Source organism: Macaca nemestrina, chromosome 18, assembly GCF_043159975.1.
Source record: "Macaca nemestrina isolate mMacNem1 chromosome 18, mMacNem.hap1, whole genome shotgun sequence".
In the NCBI taxonomy this organism is placed as follows: domain Eukaryota; kingdom Metazoa; phylum Chordata; class Mammalia; order Primates; family Cercopithecidae; genus Macaca; species Macaca nemestrina.
Window position 1 is genome coordinate 66,392,165 of NC_092142.1, and position 14,872 is coordinate 66,407,036.

The 14,872-nt window shown below is 41.1% G+C and overlaps 1 protein-coding gene across 5 annotated transcripts in view; it reads left to right on the forward strand.

The window, feature by feature from the left end:
- Positions 1-14,872, forward strand: part of LOC105491427 (leucine rich repeat containing 36) — a 57,109-nt gene that overhangs the window by 20,790 nt on the left and 21,447 nt on the right. For all 5 annotated transcript variants that reach the window (XM_011757841.2, XM_011757843.2, XM_011757846.2 and 2 more), the window contains exons 5-6: positions 1,465-1,553; positions 14,511-14,635. In XM_011757841.2, coding sequence (XP_011756143.1) covers positions 1,465-1,553; positions 14,511-14,635 — 214 coding nt within the window. The remainder of the gene's footprint in view (positions 1-1,464; positions 1,554-14,510; positions 14,636-14,872) is intronic.

Below are 14,872 nucleotides of genomic sequence, written 5' to 3' on the forward strand. Positions count from 1 at the left end.
TCCCGGGTTTGCGCCATTCTCCTGCCTCAGCCTCCCGAGTAGCTGGGACTACAGGCGTCCGCCACCTCGCACAGCTAGTTTTTTGCATTTTTTAGTAGAGACAGGGTTTCACCATGTTAACCAGGATGGTCTCCATCTCCTGACCTAGTGATCCGCCCGTCTCGGCCTCCCAAAGTGCTGGGATTACAGGCTTGAGCCACTGCGCCTGGTCAGTTTCCTATTTTTTAAAATCAGATTTATTGAGGTTTCTTTGCATAGAATAGTCACTCTTCTTTAGACAGAAATTGAGTGCTTCTAAAATATTGTATATATATTTTATGGATTAATTTCTATTTTAAATGCATTGGGTACCATTCACTACAAAAATACAGAGATTAATTAATGTGTAACTGAATAAACTTTCTAATAAACAGATAAATTAATTCCATCATTTATCTGTTTAGTTACCATATAATGATTGCAAAACTGGAGGCAAAATGTTACTCAAGTACCCTGTATTAACATTAATATCTTATAAATTCTCTAACTTTGGGTGAATTTTTTTTTTTTTTTAAGCCTTTCTGAGTCCCAGTTCCCCCACCTATAAAATGGAAATAATAACCAGTAGGGGGCCTTTTATGATTACATAAAATGGTGATTATAAAGCATCTGATACTTACAGCCTAGGCTTTGTGTACTTACTGTACTACCCAAGGTACCTACCTGTCTTTCTTGTGTGCTTTTCTAACTAACAGCTACAGTTGTCTCCTCTATAATTCTTGGCAGCAGAATCTTCCTTTCTGTGTCCTAACTATGAGTGTTTTAATTAGAAAGAAACTATCCTACTCCCTCAATAATTCAGATCTAAGTATGTGTCAAGAAAACAGAGTATCTAAGTTCTAAATCTTCTGGCTTTCACACTTTATAGGCTGAACTATAGTGTCCTTCTCTCATATTTCCCAGTATAAATATTACTTTTTCTTGTAAAGTATGGCTTTAACTGAAATGTTTGTGAAATTTTTATTTTTTTGGAGACGGAGTCTCGCTGTGTCACCCAAACTAGAGTATAGTGGCACGATCTCGGCTCACTGCAACCTCTGCCTCCTGGGTTCAAGCGATTCTCCTGCCTCAGCCTTCTGAGTAGCTGGGCCTACAGGCACCTGCCATCATGCCTGGCCAGTTTTTGTATTTTTAGTAGAGACAGGGTTTCGCCGTGTTGGCCAGGCTGGTCTTGAACTCCTGACCTCAGGTGATCCACCTGACTCAGCCTCCCAAAGTGCTGGGATTACAGGGGTGAGCCACTGCGCCCAGCCGAAATATAATTAAATTAATATGTTCAAGAGCATTTAAGAAAAATCCGATCACCATAAAATGTTTTCTAAATAGCATTTACTGGTGATCTCAGAAGCCTTCTTTTTTTTTTTTTTTTTTTTTTTTTTGTTTTGTTTTTGTTTTGAGTTGTAAATAAATTATTCTATGTGGCAGCTCTAGGGAGAAGACAATGAAAAACTGTGTAACAGGTGAGAGCTCTGCATCAAAAGTCAGTGCTAATGTTGACAGCAGGATTGAAATGGGTAAGTTTTCTCCCTGTGATTATAAAATGATTAAATCATCAGTTATCTCAGCTGCCGTAGCCAATATTGGGTAAGATGAAGACACATAGTTGAGAAAGAACAGATTTGAAGCAAGCACAGGTTTACTGACTGTGTTTTTCTTCCATCCTCTCACTGCCAGAAGGACCTTACAGAGCAGGCCTAACCCAGAGCCCATCAAAGCACAAGCTGTACTTGGAGAGTTCAATTTCATTTACATCACTTTACATCATTAGTATACCCAGAAAATTACATCAGTGATTGATTTCATTAGAGACTGGCGACTCATATGCATACATCCAGCTCACACCCTGGGCTTCCTGGGCTGCGCAACCAAGAACCTTTGCAGCTGCAGAATCTCTTGTGTTTGGGATATATTCCTGGGGAAATGTTTACTATGTTCCTGGAAATACAGTTGATAAGCCAATATGGTTAAAGTGGTTATGCCAGGCTGGGCACGGTGGCTCACGCCTGTAATCCTAGCACTTTGGGAGGCTGAGGCGGACAGATCTCCTGAGGTCGCGAGTTCAAGACCAACCTGACCAACACTGAGAAACCCCGTCTCTATTAAAAATACAAAATTAGCCGGGCATGGTGGCGCATGACTGTAATCCCAGCTACTCGAGAGACTGAGGCAGGAGAATCGCTTGAACCTGGGAGGCAGAGGTTGTGGTGAGCCGAGATCATGCCATTGTACTCCAGCCTGGGCAACAAAAGTGAAACTCCGTCTTAAAAAAAAATAAAAAGAAAAAAGAAATAAAGTGGTTATGTCACCTTAATGGTCATGCCACAGGCTGGGAGAAAGCTTTCCACCAGAGAAGTTGCATCCAGTGAATCCTTGTGGATTAGCTTTTGGTACTGTCAAATAAATCAAGCGAACTTTTACCTGAAAAAATGTTCTTTGGTCTCAGTGCCTCTTCCCTTGGAAGAATCTAGTGAATTATATACAAACTCTAAAAATCAATTCCTAAAAGCCAAGCAATAACTTTAGTAGGTTGACTCTACACTGTAGTTCAGACATTAAGGGTTTTCAGTTTATAACATGTATTTTATTTTCTTGATTTCTTATCATTTATTGACAAATCATTTTTACAGTATTTTGTGGTAAAATAAGACACAGGCCAGGCACAGTGGCTCACACCTGTAATCCCAGCACTTTGGGAGGCTGAGATGGGCAGATCACCTGAGGCCAGGAATTCAACACCTGCCTGGCCAACATGGCAAAACCCCATCTCTACTAAAAATACAAAAATTATCCAGGTGTGGTGGCACATGCTTGCAATTCCAGCTACTTAAGTGACTGAGGCATGAGAATTGCTTGAACCCGGGAAGCGGGGTTGCAGTGAGCCCAGACTGTGCCACTACACTCTAGCCTGGGCAACAGAGTGAGACTCTGTCTCAAAAAACAAACAAAAAGACATAATGAGGTGTGATTTTAATGTTCATTTCTTGGATGTCCCAGCACATATAAATATTGGGAGTATGAATACTTTATTTCATTTTAAATAGCATTTTTAATATTTTTAAATTGATACAATTTTATTGTAATAATTTTGAAAAAGACTGAAAATCATGAAAAACAACAGTTTGGTCCTAGTTAATGCTTTGGTATACAGCCTTCCTTGGTATACTACTTTTGGTATACAGCCTAGTCTTTTTTTCTAGGTACAGGCATTTAAATATCCATTTCTAGACAGAGAAAAACACATTGAAGCATAATTTGGCAACCTCTTTTTTGTGTGAGCTGAATTAGACTTCATTTATGCCATATTACTTCATTAACACAATTAAAAAGTCTGAAAGTGCACTTTCTCTTCTAAGAACAAACTGCTTTGCTAGAGGGCCCATTTCTAAAAGTTCTTAGAAGCTCCAGCTGTTGCCTGGATTTTTTTTTTAATATCAGATTTATTTTGCTACTTCAAAACGTTAAAGATCTTTGTTTTCCACCGAAAATTGTGTTTGTGCTGGATTCCCTGGGGTGTGTTGCCAGTAAGCACTGTTGGTAATCCAATATGATCGAAGTGGTTATGCCACGTTAATGGCCATGCCACAGGCTAGGAGAAAACTTTCTGGAGAACATCTCTCACTAGCTCAGTTGTTCACAATGGTGTTTTTCCACCAATCATTTCAAATGGCAGTGAACCTCCACTGTCTTGGATCCTCCTCTTATTCTCCTAACCACATAATCGTTGAGTCTTTGAAAGGTTCCTCTCTCTCTTCCCATATCCCCAAAATATGCGTACCTAGGCTACATCTTTGGGCTCTCCTGTTTTTTCTCTTTGACTCTATTGATCTCATCTATTTTACAGCCTTATTTTAAAATAAATAAATGTTTCATTTGTTTGTTTGTTTATTTATTTATTGAGAAAGGGTCTCATTCTATTGCCCAGGCTGGGGTGCAGTGGTGCAATCTCAGCTCACTGCAACCTCTGCCTCCTGGGCTCAAGCCATCCTTCCACTTCAGCCTCCTGAGTAGCTGGGACTACAGGTGTGTGCTACTATGCACAGCTAAGTTTTGTATTTTTTTGTAGAGAGGGGTTTTGCCGTTTTGCTGTGTTGCCCAGGCTGGTCTTGAACTCCTGAACTTGAGCAATTTGCCCCCCTTAGCCTCCCAAAGTGTTAGGATAATAGGCGTGAGCCACTGTGCCCAGCCTGTTTTATTTATTTATATTTATTTTATATTCTTTCCTCATGTCTTAAATATATTGGTCTAGCTTTGACAACCTGCACTGGTCTCTCTCTGCACCAGGCCCGTATTTCTGTTGACCAACTTGTAATATACGCTTGGAATCACCACTGTCTAACAGCCTATCAAGCTAAACATGTCCAAAATAACCCCCAAAACAAACAAACAAATGAGCCCCTCTCCCCCAGCCTTAAACAGCTCCTAGGGTTTCATCAGTATCACCACAACTTTACCATTACCCTGTCCCAGAATCATGTTGGGGTTTGCCACTGCTGCTCCTCTGAGCTGAATGTTCATGCCCTATAGTATGATCCACAATTGACGAGCCTTCCTTTCCATTTCTTTTTTTGTTTGGTTTTTTGGTTGGTTGGTTGTTTTGAGACAGGGTCTTACTCTGTCACCCAGGCTGGAGTGCAGTGGCAGGATCTCGGCTCACTGCAACCTTTGCCTCCCAAGTTCAAGCAATTCTCATGCCTCAGCTTTTGGAATAGCTGGGATTACAGGGGCGTGCCACTGTGCCCAGCTAATTTTTGCATTTTTAGTGGAGACGGGGGTTTCACCATGTTGATCGGTCTGGTCTCGAACTCCTGGCCTCAAGTGACCTGCCTTCCTCGGCCTCCCAAAGCGCTGGGATTACAGCACATCCAGCCCCTTTCTATTTCTTGATAGTCTTTTTTTTACCAGGCATGGTTAATTATCTCAGTTAATCCTCACAACAACCTTGAAGGTGGTTCTACAGGTGAGGAAACTGAGACCCAAAAAGGTGAAATAACTTGCCTCAGTTATACAGTAAGTGGCAGAGCTAGGAGGCAAACTCTGGTCCATCTGTCATCAAAGTGCTCTTAACCATTACATGATACTGCCTCACAGTCTCTTACTCCTTCAATTCATTTTGTACTTTGCTGCCAGATTAATTCTCTTAAAACACAGCTGTGATAATTCATTATGCTTACCTGCTCAAAAACTTCTCTGGCTCCTACTCCCCTACTAAATTAAGTCTAAACTCCTTTACTTGGCATATAAGACTCCCCTAAGCTCTATGTGTAATTCGTCTCTTCAACCTAAACTGAAATCTTATCTCCTGTTTGTCAACTACAATGTCCAATACTCAATCAAACCACTCCTTCCTCCCCAAATAGTCCTTCTTTTCTCCCTCATCTGTCCCTAAACTAATGCTGTTCCTCTGCTTGTAATGCTTTACTCAAATCCTACCGTTCTTTATGACCCAGACCAAAGCCCATCCATTTTAGTGAAACTTTTTTTGTTTTTGAGACAGAGTCTCATTCGGTTGCGCAGGCTGGAGTGCAGTGGTGCCATCTCGGCTTATTGCAACCTCCACCTCCCGGGTTCAAGTGATTCTTATGCCTCAGCCTCCCTGGGATTACAGGCGTGCATCACCACGCCTGGCTAATTTTTGTGTTTTTAGTAGAGATAGGGTTTTACCATGTTGGCCAGGCTTGTCTGGAACCCCTAGCCCCAAGTGATCCGCCCACCTGGGCCTCCCAAAGTGCTGGGATTACAGATGTGAGCCACTGCACCTGGCCAATAATCTGATTTTTAAAACATACTTTATTTTTTAGAACAGGTTTAGATTCACAGCAAAATTGAGCAGGCAGTAGAGTTCCCGTATACCCTACCTGCACACACGCACAGCCTCCCCCACTATGAATATCCTGCCCCAGAGTGGTACATTTGTTACAATCGGATAAACCTGCACTGACACATCATTATAACCCAAAGTTCATAGTTTACATTAGGTTTCGTCCTTGGTGTTGTACATTCTATGGGCTTGATGAATGTATAACGACATGTATCTACCATTCTACTATTGTACCATTGTACTATTTTTGTACTATCATACAAAAATAGCTTCACTGCCCTAAAAATTCTCTGTGCTTACCTATTCATTCCTTCATCCTCTCTAATTCCTGGCAACCACTGATCTTTTTACTGTCTCCATAGTATTGCCTTTTCCAGAATGTCATATAGTTGGAATCATTCAGTATGTAGCCTTTCAGATTGGCTTCTTTCACTTAGCAATATACACTTAAATTTCCCCCATGCCTTTTCATGGCTTAACAGCTCATTTCTTCTTAGTGCTGAATAATATTTTATTGTCTGGATGTACCACAGTTTATTTATCCACTCACCCACTGAAAGACATCTTGGTTACTTCCAAGTTTTGGCAATTATGACTAGAGCTGTTATAAACAACCTTGTGCAGGTTTTTGTGTGGGCATAAGTTTTCGACTCATTTGAGTAATTGCCAAAGAACATGATTGCTGGATCATGTAACAGTATGTTGAGCTTTGTAAGAAACTGCCAAATTGTTCCAATATAATCTTTTTAAGATGCCTTTTTGTATACTGAGTTTAGTTTCTTTTTTTTTTTTTTTTTTTTTTTTTGAGACGGAGTCTCGCTCTGTCGCCCAGGCTGGAGTGCAGTGGCCGGATCTCAGCTCACTGCAAGCTCCACCTCCCGGGTTCACTCCATTCTCCTGCCTCAGCCTCCCGAGTAGCTGGGACTACAGGCGCCCGCCACCTCGCCCGGCTAGTTTTTTGTAGTTTTAGTAGAGACGGGGTTTCACTGTGTTCACCAGGATGGTCTCGATCTCCTGACCTCGTGATCCACCCGTCTCGGCCTCCCAAAGTGCTGGGATTACAGGCTTGAGCCACCGCGCCCAGCCCGAGTTTAGTTTCTTATAGTTTCTCAAACTGGACTCCTGTTCTCAGAGTTTATTAGAACATTGAGCTTGAGAAACACTGATGTGGCTGGTGACATGCTACAGAAGCCCAGTGTGTGCTGGGGGCAGTGGAGAAAGGTTTTATGACAGATATGGAAACAAAGCCATCAGACCTTACAGGCTAGACAGCAATGGAATGGCCTGAAAAGAGGAGCAGCACATTTTGATTGGTGGGGTTGGTGTGAATTACTGTCTGGAAGTGGTAAGGAGCATGGTAGGTCATGAAGAAAGCCATGTGTCAGTGTGGTTTGGGTGGAAGGTTTATGTTGGGTAGAAGGTCAAGTTCTGGAGAACAGTGAATGCCTTACTAAGAACAATTTACGGCCGGGCGCGGTGGCTCAAGCCTGTAATCCCAGCACTTTGGGAGGCCGAGACGGGCGGATCACGAGGTCAGGAGATCGAGACCATCCTGGCTAACACCGTGAAACCCTGTCTCTACTAAAAATACAAAAAACTAGCCGGGCGAGGTGGCGGGCGCCTGTAGTCCCAGCTACTCCGGAGGCTGAGGCAGGAGAATGGCGTAAACCCGGGAGGCGGAGCTTGCAGTGAGCTGAGATCCGGCCACTGCACTCCAGCCCGGGCTACAGAGCAAGACTCCGTCTCAAAAAAAAAAAAAAAAAAAAAAAAAAAGAACAATTTACATTTATCCTGTAGGTACTAGTTGAAAACAACCTAACTCACTGTTTTTGCCAGTTCTATTTGCCTTTAAATAGAGTCCTACTGAAAATATACTGATCTAATATATTATTCTAAAATAACAAGGAAAAATCCACCACAGCCACCCTCAGTGGCTCATTCCTGTGTCTAGCATTGAAAACCATCCCATTTCAACATGTTGATCCATGTCATCTCTTGGTTTAGCCATGATGGAGTTTTGGCTGAATAAAAATCAGCTTGGAATAGCAGGGACTTCTCAAAATAGTCACTTGAACAAGATAGAAGTTCATTTCTCTCTCTTTTAGAAATCCAGATGTTGACAATCTAGGGCTGTCATGGGAAGAGTTCTAAGGGAGGAATAATGAATATGGGGGAGAGGCAGTTAGCAATCTCTGTCAGTGGAAATGAGAGCAATTCAGCAAAGGAGTATCTACTGGGCAAATCCTGTGTTGGGGGTAGGCAGACAAGGACATGATTAAAATAGTGTCACATCTTCACATACTCCCATTTTGGAGGGATTTATTACAGCTAATTAGGTCACAAGTCAGGCTTCACCGTGAGACTAGAGTTTCACTGTGGCAGAGATATAGAGGGATGGAGGAGAGGCGGTTGCAGTTAGTACTCATTGTAGGCCTGGGAAAAGGCTGCACAAAACAACACTTTAGTTGGGCATTCAAATAGAGTTCAGTGGGCATAGTTGAGGGGAAAAGGTAGAGAGAAAAGCAGCGGCAATGTAGAGGGAAAAGCAGCAGCAGACAGGTGAAACAGATCAGGAAATTGACTCAGCTGGTGGCTGGAGATAAAGCCAAGTTGCAAAGGCCCTCTTTACTAATTATGTTCATTTTCTTCTCTTGAAAATAGGTAATAATTAAGGATCTCTTAGAGGCGAGGCATGCTTAAATGTGTGATTTTGAGAGATAACTCAAGCTAGATTTAGTTAGTGGGAGGTAATGAGGACCTGTCCTAGGAGGCCAATGGTAAAATAAATGCAGATGAGGAAGCACAGGTTGATTAAGTCCTGGAGGATACGAAAAGAAAGCCTGGATACAAAACATGAAGTATTTTTACCTGCAGTGTTTTGCTATGTAGTTCAAACTTCAGAAAAATGGAATTTATGAATATAAGACACAACTATTATTTAAAGGGGGGAAAAATACAAGGTTACTAAGATTACACACAGTCTGTTCATGATAGGAAAAAACCACCTCACCAATTACCTTTAATAATTATCATATCTGCAATAGTTATTACATATTAATATTTTAAATGTCAGGGATTGTGTTGTTTTTATTGGTGATTAGCAATTTAAAAGAAATGGTTTTGGAGACTAGTGAAAGCCAAGTTATTTCTGCTCTTATATTTTTATCTCAGTGGAATCTGGGGTACAATATGTTTATTTGAGAGTAACACTGAGAGGAAGGGGAGGAAAGAGGGTTAAGCAGAGAGAGAGCTCTAGAGTAAGAACTTCCCTTCAGAATGTCCCTTACTAGGCTGAAATGTCTGGGCCTTTGTACCCTGCCTAGCTCTGTCACGGGGAGTGAACTGTCATTGGAAGAGAATGGCATCAGGAGATGGTTCTTGATAGCTAAGACGGACTCTGAATGAAGAGCAAATGGCTGAAGTGCCCTCCAGCAGCTGGGCAGCAAGTCCTTCCTTGAAGGGGATCTGGCCAGATCTCAGCCTCCCATTGATTGCAGGGTCTTTGTATAAACATGTGAAATGGAGCCTCATCCAGCTGGGATTACTGATAGTAGAAGTAGCTATTATTTGCCCCTGTATCTGTATGATAAACCCATTTCTCTATTATTACAAATAGAAAATAATTTTCAAACAAATTGCCCTATCGCATTGATTATATGGATGTTCAAACCTGGGCTGGACAACATGTCATAATTAAATTTGCTTTTGGAATTAAGGGCTGGATATATTTTGTGTCTGAAGAAAAAGAATAAAATAAACTGAGACAAGACAAAAAATTAAAAAATAAGACAAGAAAAAAATGATCTCAGAATACAAATTGCTTCATTTTCTTGATTGTTGTATATGACATACTTAGTCATAATAGTGGCAGAGTAAGGCATCAGTTTTGTTTTTTCAAGAGTGATCCTATATCTTGGATATGACACAAAAAACAACCAAAGGACTTCATAAAAATTAAAATCTTTTGTGTTTTAAAGGACACTATTAAAGTGGAAAGACAACCCACAGAATAGGATAAAATGTTTGCAGACTGTATATCTGAGTAGGATCTAATTAATATTCATTCTATATTTAAAAAACTGGAGGGTAATGTCATGCCCAGGCTGCAGTACGGTGGCACAATCGTAGCTCACTGCAACCTCAAACTCCTGGGCTTAAGTGATATTCCTGCCTCCTGAGTAGTGGGGACTACAGGCATGTCACCACTATTTTTTTTTTTTTTTTTTTTTTTAGCACCCAACTATTTTATTTTTTGTGGAGATAAGGCCTTGCTATGTTGCCCAGGCTGGTCTTGAACTCTTGGCCTGAAACGGCCCTCCCACCTCGGCCTCTTAAAGTGCTAAGATTACAGGCATGAGCTAATGTACTCAACTCATTCTACAAGAACCCTTACAACTCAATAACAAAAGACAAAAATAACCCAATTAAAAAAAAAATGTGGGCAGAGAATTTGAATAGACATTTCTCCAAAGAAGATACGCAGCTGGCCAAAAGCACATGAAAGATGCTCAACATCACAAAGCAAAACTATAAGGAGATACCACTTCACATCCACTAGGCCGACTAGAATCAAAAGGACATCTAATAAGCAATGACTGGGAGCGTGGGAGGAAGGGGAGGAGCAGAAAAGGTAACTATTGAATACTGGGCTTAATATCCAGTGATGAAGTAATATGTATAAAAAATAAAATAGTTTTGGCAATTAAAAAAGTTGCTATAAAGAAAAGCAATGTCAAGGATGTACAGAAATTGGAGCCGTCATACATCGCTGGTAGGAAAGTAAAATTGTGCAGCTGTTTTGGAAAACAGTCTGGCAGTTCCTCAAAAAGTTAAACATAGAGTTACATTTGATCCAGCAGTTCCACTCCTACATATATACCTAAGAGAAATGGAAATCTATGTTCATACAAAAACTTGTACAGGAATGAAAGCAGCATTATTCATAATAGCCATTGACTGGAGAATGAATAAACAAAGTGTGATATATCCATATTCAGGCATTAAAAAGGAATGAAGTACTAACACATGCTATAACATGTATTTTGAAAACATCAGGCTAAGTGAAAGAAGCCAGACAGAAAGGCCATATATTGTATGATTCCATTTATATAAAATTTGCAGAATAGGCCATTGCATAGAGACAGAAAGTATATTGTTGGTTGCCAGAGGATGGAAGGGAGAGAAAAATTGGGAATGACAGATATGAGGTTTCTTTGGGGGTGATGAAATATTCTAGAATTAGATAGTGGTGGTAGTTGTACAACTTTGTGAATATACTAAAAAACACTGAATTGTACACTGTAAAAGGATGAATTGTATGATATATGAATTATATCTCAATTAAAATAAAGCTTCTCAGACAGTTATAGAGTGATTCTGTAGAACTTGGTAATTGAGATTTCAGATGAGTAAGAGTCAAATAACAAGTTTGTATCTTAAGTGATTGGGTGATGGTAATGCCAATAACAAGATTGGGGGAGGCACCAGCAGCAGAAGTGGGCCTGGAAATGAAGATAATGAGTTTGGCTAGAAAATACTGATTTTTGGCTGGGTGCGGTGGCTCACTCCTGTAATCCCAACAGTTTGGGAGGCCAAGGTGGGCGGATCATTTGAGGTCAGGAGTTCAAGACCAGCCTCACCAACATGGTGAAACCCCATCTCTACTAAAAATACAAAAAAATTAGCTGGGCGTGGTGGTGCATGCCTGTGGTCCCAGCTACTCAGGAGGCTGAGGTGGGAGAATTGCTTGAACCCAGGAGGTGGAGTGAGCCGAGATTGTGCCATTGCACTCCAGAGCCTGGGCAACAGAGTAAGACTCTGTCTCAAGGAAAAAAAAAAAAGAAATAAAATATTGACTTTTTAGTTGTGTGCGGGCACTAATTGGGGGCTGTTCAGGAAATTTAGGTCTAGACATCAGAAAAGAGACCAGGGTTAAGAGATTTACATTAAGAGTCACTCAGATTTAAGTGATAGCTAAAACCCAGGAGAACTATGAGAGCACTCAGCAAGAAGTTCAGGCGGTAGGGGATTTGAACCAATACATAGGTTGAAAGAAAAGGAACCTGTGAATCTGGAAAAGAGCATATGTGCTGTAGAAGGAAAAGCAGGATGGAGCAGGGTCTTGAACACCTGCAAAGTCTTGTTCCGCAGGATAAGGGTAAGAGGAGGCCTGAACCCAAAGTCACAGCCTACTAACCATTCTCATTCGCACAAAAACTGTTACAACTAGCAGTTTCTGCTTCACCTTGTTTCTTCTGTAGTACTACTGCGGTGGGAACCAGAGAACAAAAAGGTTGATAGCTCACGTCACTTGCAGAAAAGTAGTTCTGTCAAGTCCAGTGGTTGGAAGAGCATCTTGTGTTTAAGTAGGACATTTCAGTCCCAGAAGGCAATTCAGAAATAGAAAGCATCTTAGAGCCCCAAATGGATGGAAGGGCTGGTTCTCAAGAGGCTGGCTTTATTCACTGTCTACTCTCAGTTGCACTGGCTTGTAGTGGCTTTCTGTTGCCACAACCAGTAGATGAAAGTGAGCATAAGAGCGCATTGTTTGACAAAGGCCCAAGTTCTTGATACTATCTTCTTACATAATCCTGCTGGAAAAAAATTCCTTAAACAAAAGCAAAACTTTTGTTTTAATTCAAGTCCCCCCAGAAGACCCCAAATCCCAGAATTCTACAATTAATAAATGTATTGATCAAGAGTGGAAAAACCTTTTTACACATATGACAGCCTAATAGAATCGTTCTCTCTTTCTTGTCATTCTTGTCTCACTCCTGTCACTCAGGCTGGAGTGCAGTGGCACAATCTCAGTTCATTGCAGTCTCGACTTCCCAAGCTCAGGGTTCCTCCCACCTCAGCCTCCCAAGTAGCTGGGACTTGTGCCACCACGCCTGGCTCATTTTTGTATTTTCAATAGAGATGGGGATCTCACTATGTTGCCCAGGCTGGTGTTGAACTCCTGGGCTCAAGTGATCTACCCACCTGGGCCTCCCAAAGTGTTGGGATGACAGGCATGAGCCACTGTGCCTGGCCTGTAATAGAATTGCTGGCAGGCTCTTCTTGATAACAGTTTCCAAAGTGGCCAGAACTAGGCTATAGTTTTTGTTATTTTTACTTTTTATTTTTAAAATAATTTTTCTAATCACAGTAAAAATATTGGTAAAAAAATAAAATTATAAAACAGGAAAAAAGTTAAAATTTATTTGTCACTTTTTTGTGAATATATGTATTAAACTAACACGAAAATTTGAAAGGTGAACTGCAAAATACTAATGGGATTTTCTCTTTTCTTTTGGAGATGGAGTCTCGCTCTGTTGCCCAGGCTGGAGTGCAATGGCACGATCTCAGCTCACAGCAACCTCCGCCTCCTGGGTTCAAGTGATTCTCCTGCCTCAGCCTCTCAAGTAGCTGGGATTATAGGCATCCACGCCTGGCTAATTTTTGTATTTTTAGTAGAGACGGGGTTTCACCATGTTGGCCATGCTGGTCTCGAACTCCTGACCTCAGGTGATCCACCCACCTCGGCCTCCCAAAGTGCTAGAATTATAGGTGTGAGCCACCGTGCCTGGCCCTAACAGTATTTTTTAATGAAAATGGAATGCTAGTTCCTTTGCTTTTTAAAAATTATTTTTCTTTCACTAGAAAACAAATCTTACCAGGCCTGGTGGCTCACGCATGTAATCCCAGCACTTTAGGATGCCAAGGCTGGCAGATTGCTTGAGCCCAGGAGTTCTAAATCAGCCTGGGCAACATAGGGATGCCCTGTTTCTATTAAAACTTTTTTTTAATGTAAAAATTAAAAAAAAAAATCTCACCGAAAATAACATACAGAGTGTTCTAATACATTTGATTTTTTTTTTTTCTTCCCGAGAAAGAGTCTTGCTCTATCGCCCAGGCTGGAGTGCTGTGGCATGATCTTGGCTTACTGCAACCTCTACCACCTGGGTTCAAGCAGTTCTCTTGCCTCAGCCTACCGAGCAACCGGGATTACAGGTGTGCACCACCACACCCAGCTAATTTTTGTATTTTTAGTAGAGACAGGATTTCACCAAGTTAGTCAAGCTGGTCTTGAACTCCTGACCTCAAGTGATCTGCCCACCTCAGCCTCCCAAAGTGCTAGGATTACAGGTGTGAGCCACCATGCCCAGCTTAGTTTCTCTCTTTTTACAAAAGAGAGAAAGTAAGGTAAAAAAAGGCTGATTTGATATGGTCAATCAGTGCTGACTGCTGATTAGTACCCTAGAGATGTGTAATACCAGGAGTCTATTCCCAGCATCTCCCCCTGTAGTTGGAGATTATTTAATTGGTATCAAAGTTAATTATTTATTAGCTTAGGAAATGTGCAAAGTATTTGCCTTCCACTCAGTTTCTGTTGAGCACTTCATAAATTATGAAGCCATTTCATATCCATTATCCTGTTTTAACCTGGCTCAACCCTAAGAGATAGAAAGTTTAGACTTTATCATCTCTGTTTTCCAAATGAAGTGAGAGATGTAGAGAAGTTAAGTGATTTGCTCAAATTCATGTGGTCTCCAAGTGGTGGCACCAGAACTAGCACTCAATCTTGTGACTTTCCTTTTAGTATCTTTCCATTAGACATGCTGTCTTTGAAGTCTGGTCAGTGCTTCATTGTATGCTTTTTCTTTTAACACAGACTCAAACAAAGGACTTTTTATTCCCTTCCCCAACCGAGAAATAAAGGATTCCCTAAGTACTTCTGCAACTCAGGGCAATGGTACACCTGATCAGAAATTAGACACCTTCCCACTGGGGACACAGGTAATGTATTCACTCTCCTGCTGATCTGTTGGCTAGTCAGTGATTAATACTGATAATTCAATGGTCTCTCAATTATTTATGAAGGTCTCAGAGGACTTGTTTGAAGGCATTTTAGACCCTTTTAAAGGAAAGGGCAGGACAGAATGTAGAGTACCTTCTCCATTAATTTCAGTCTCCCATTTCCCTGTCTCTCACACTAACCTGTTATCTAATGTCATATATTTATACATATAACTT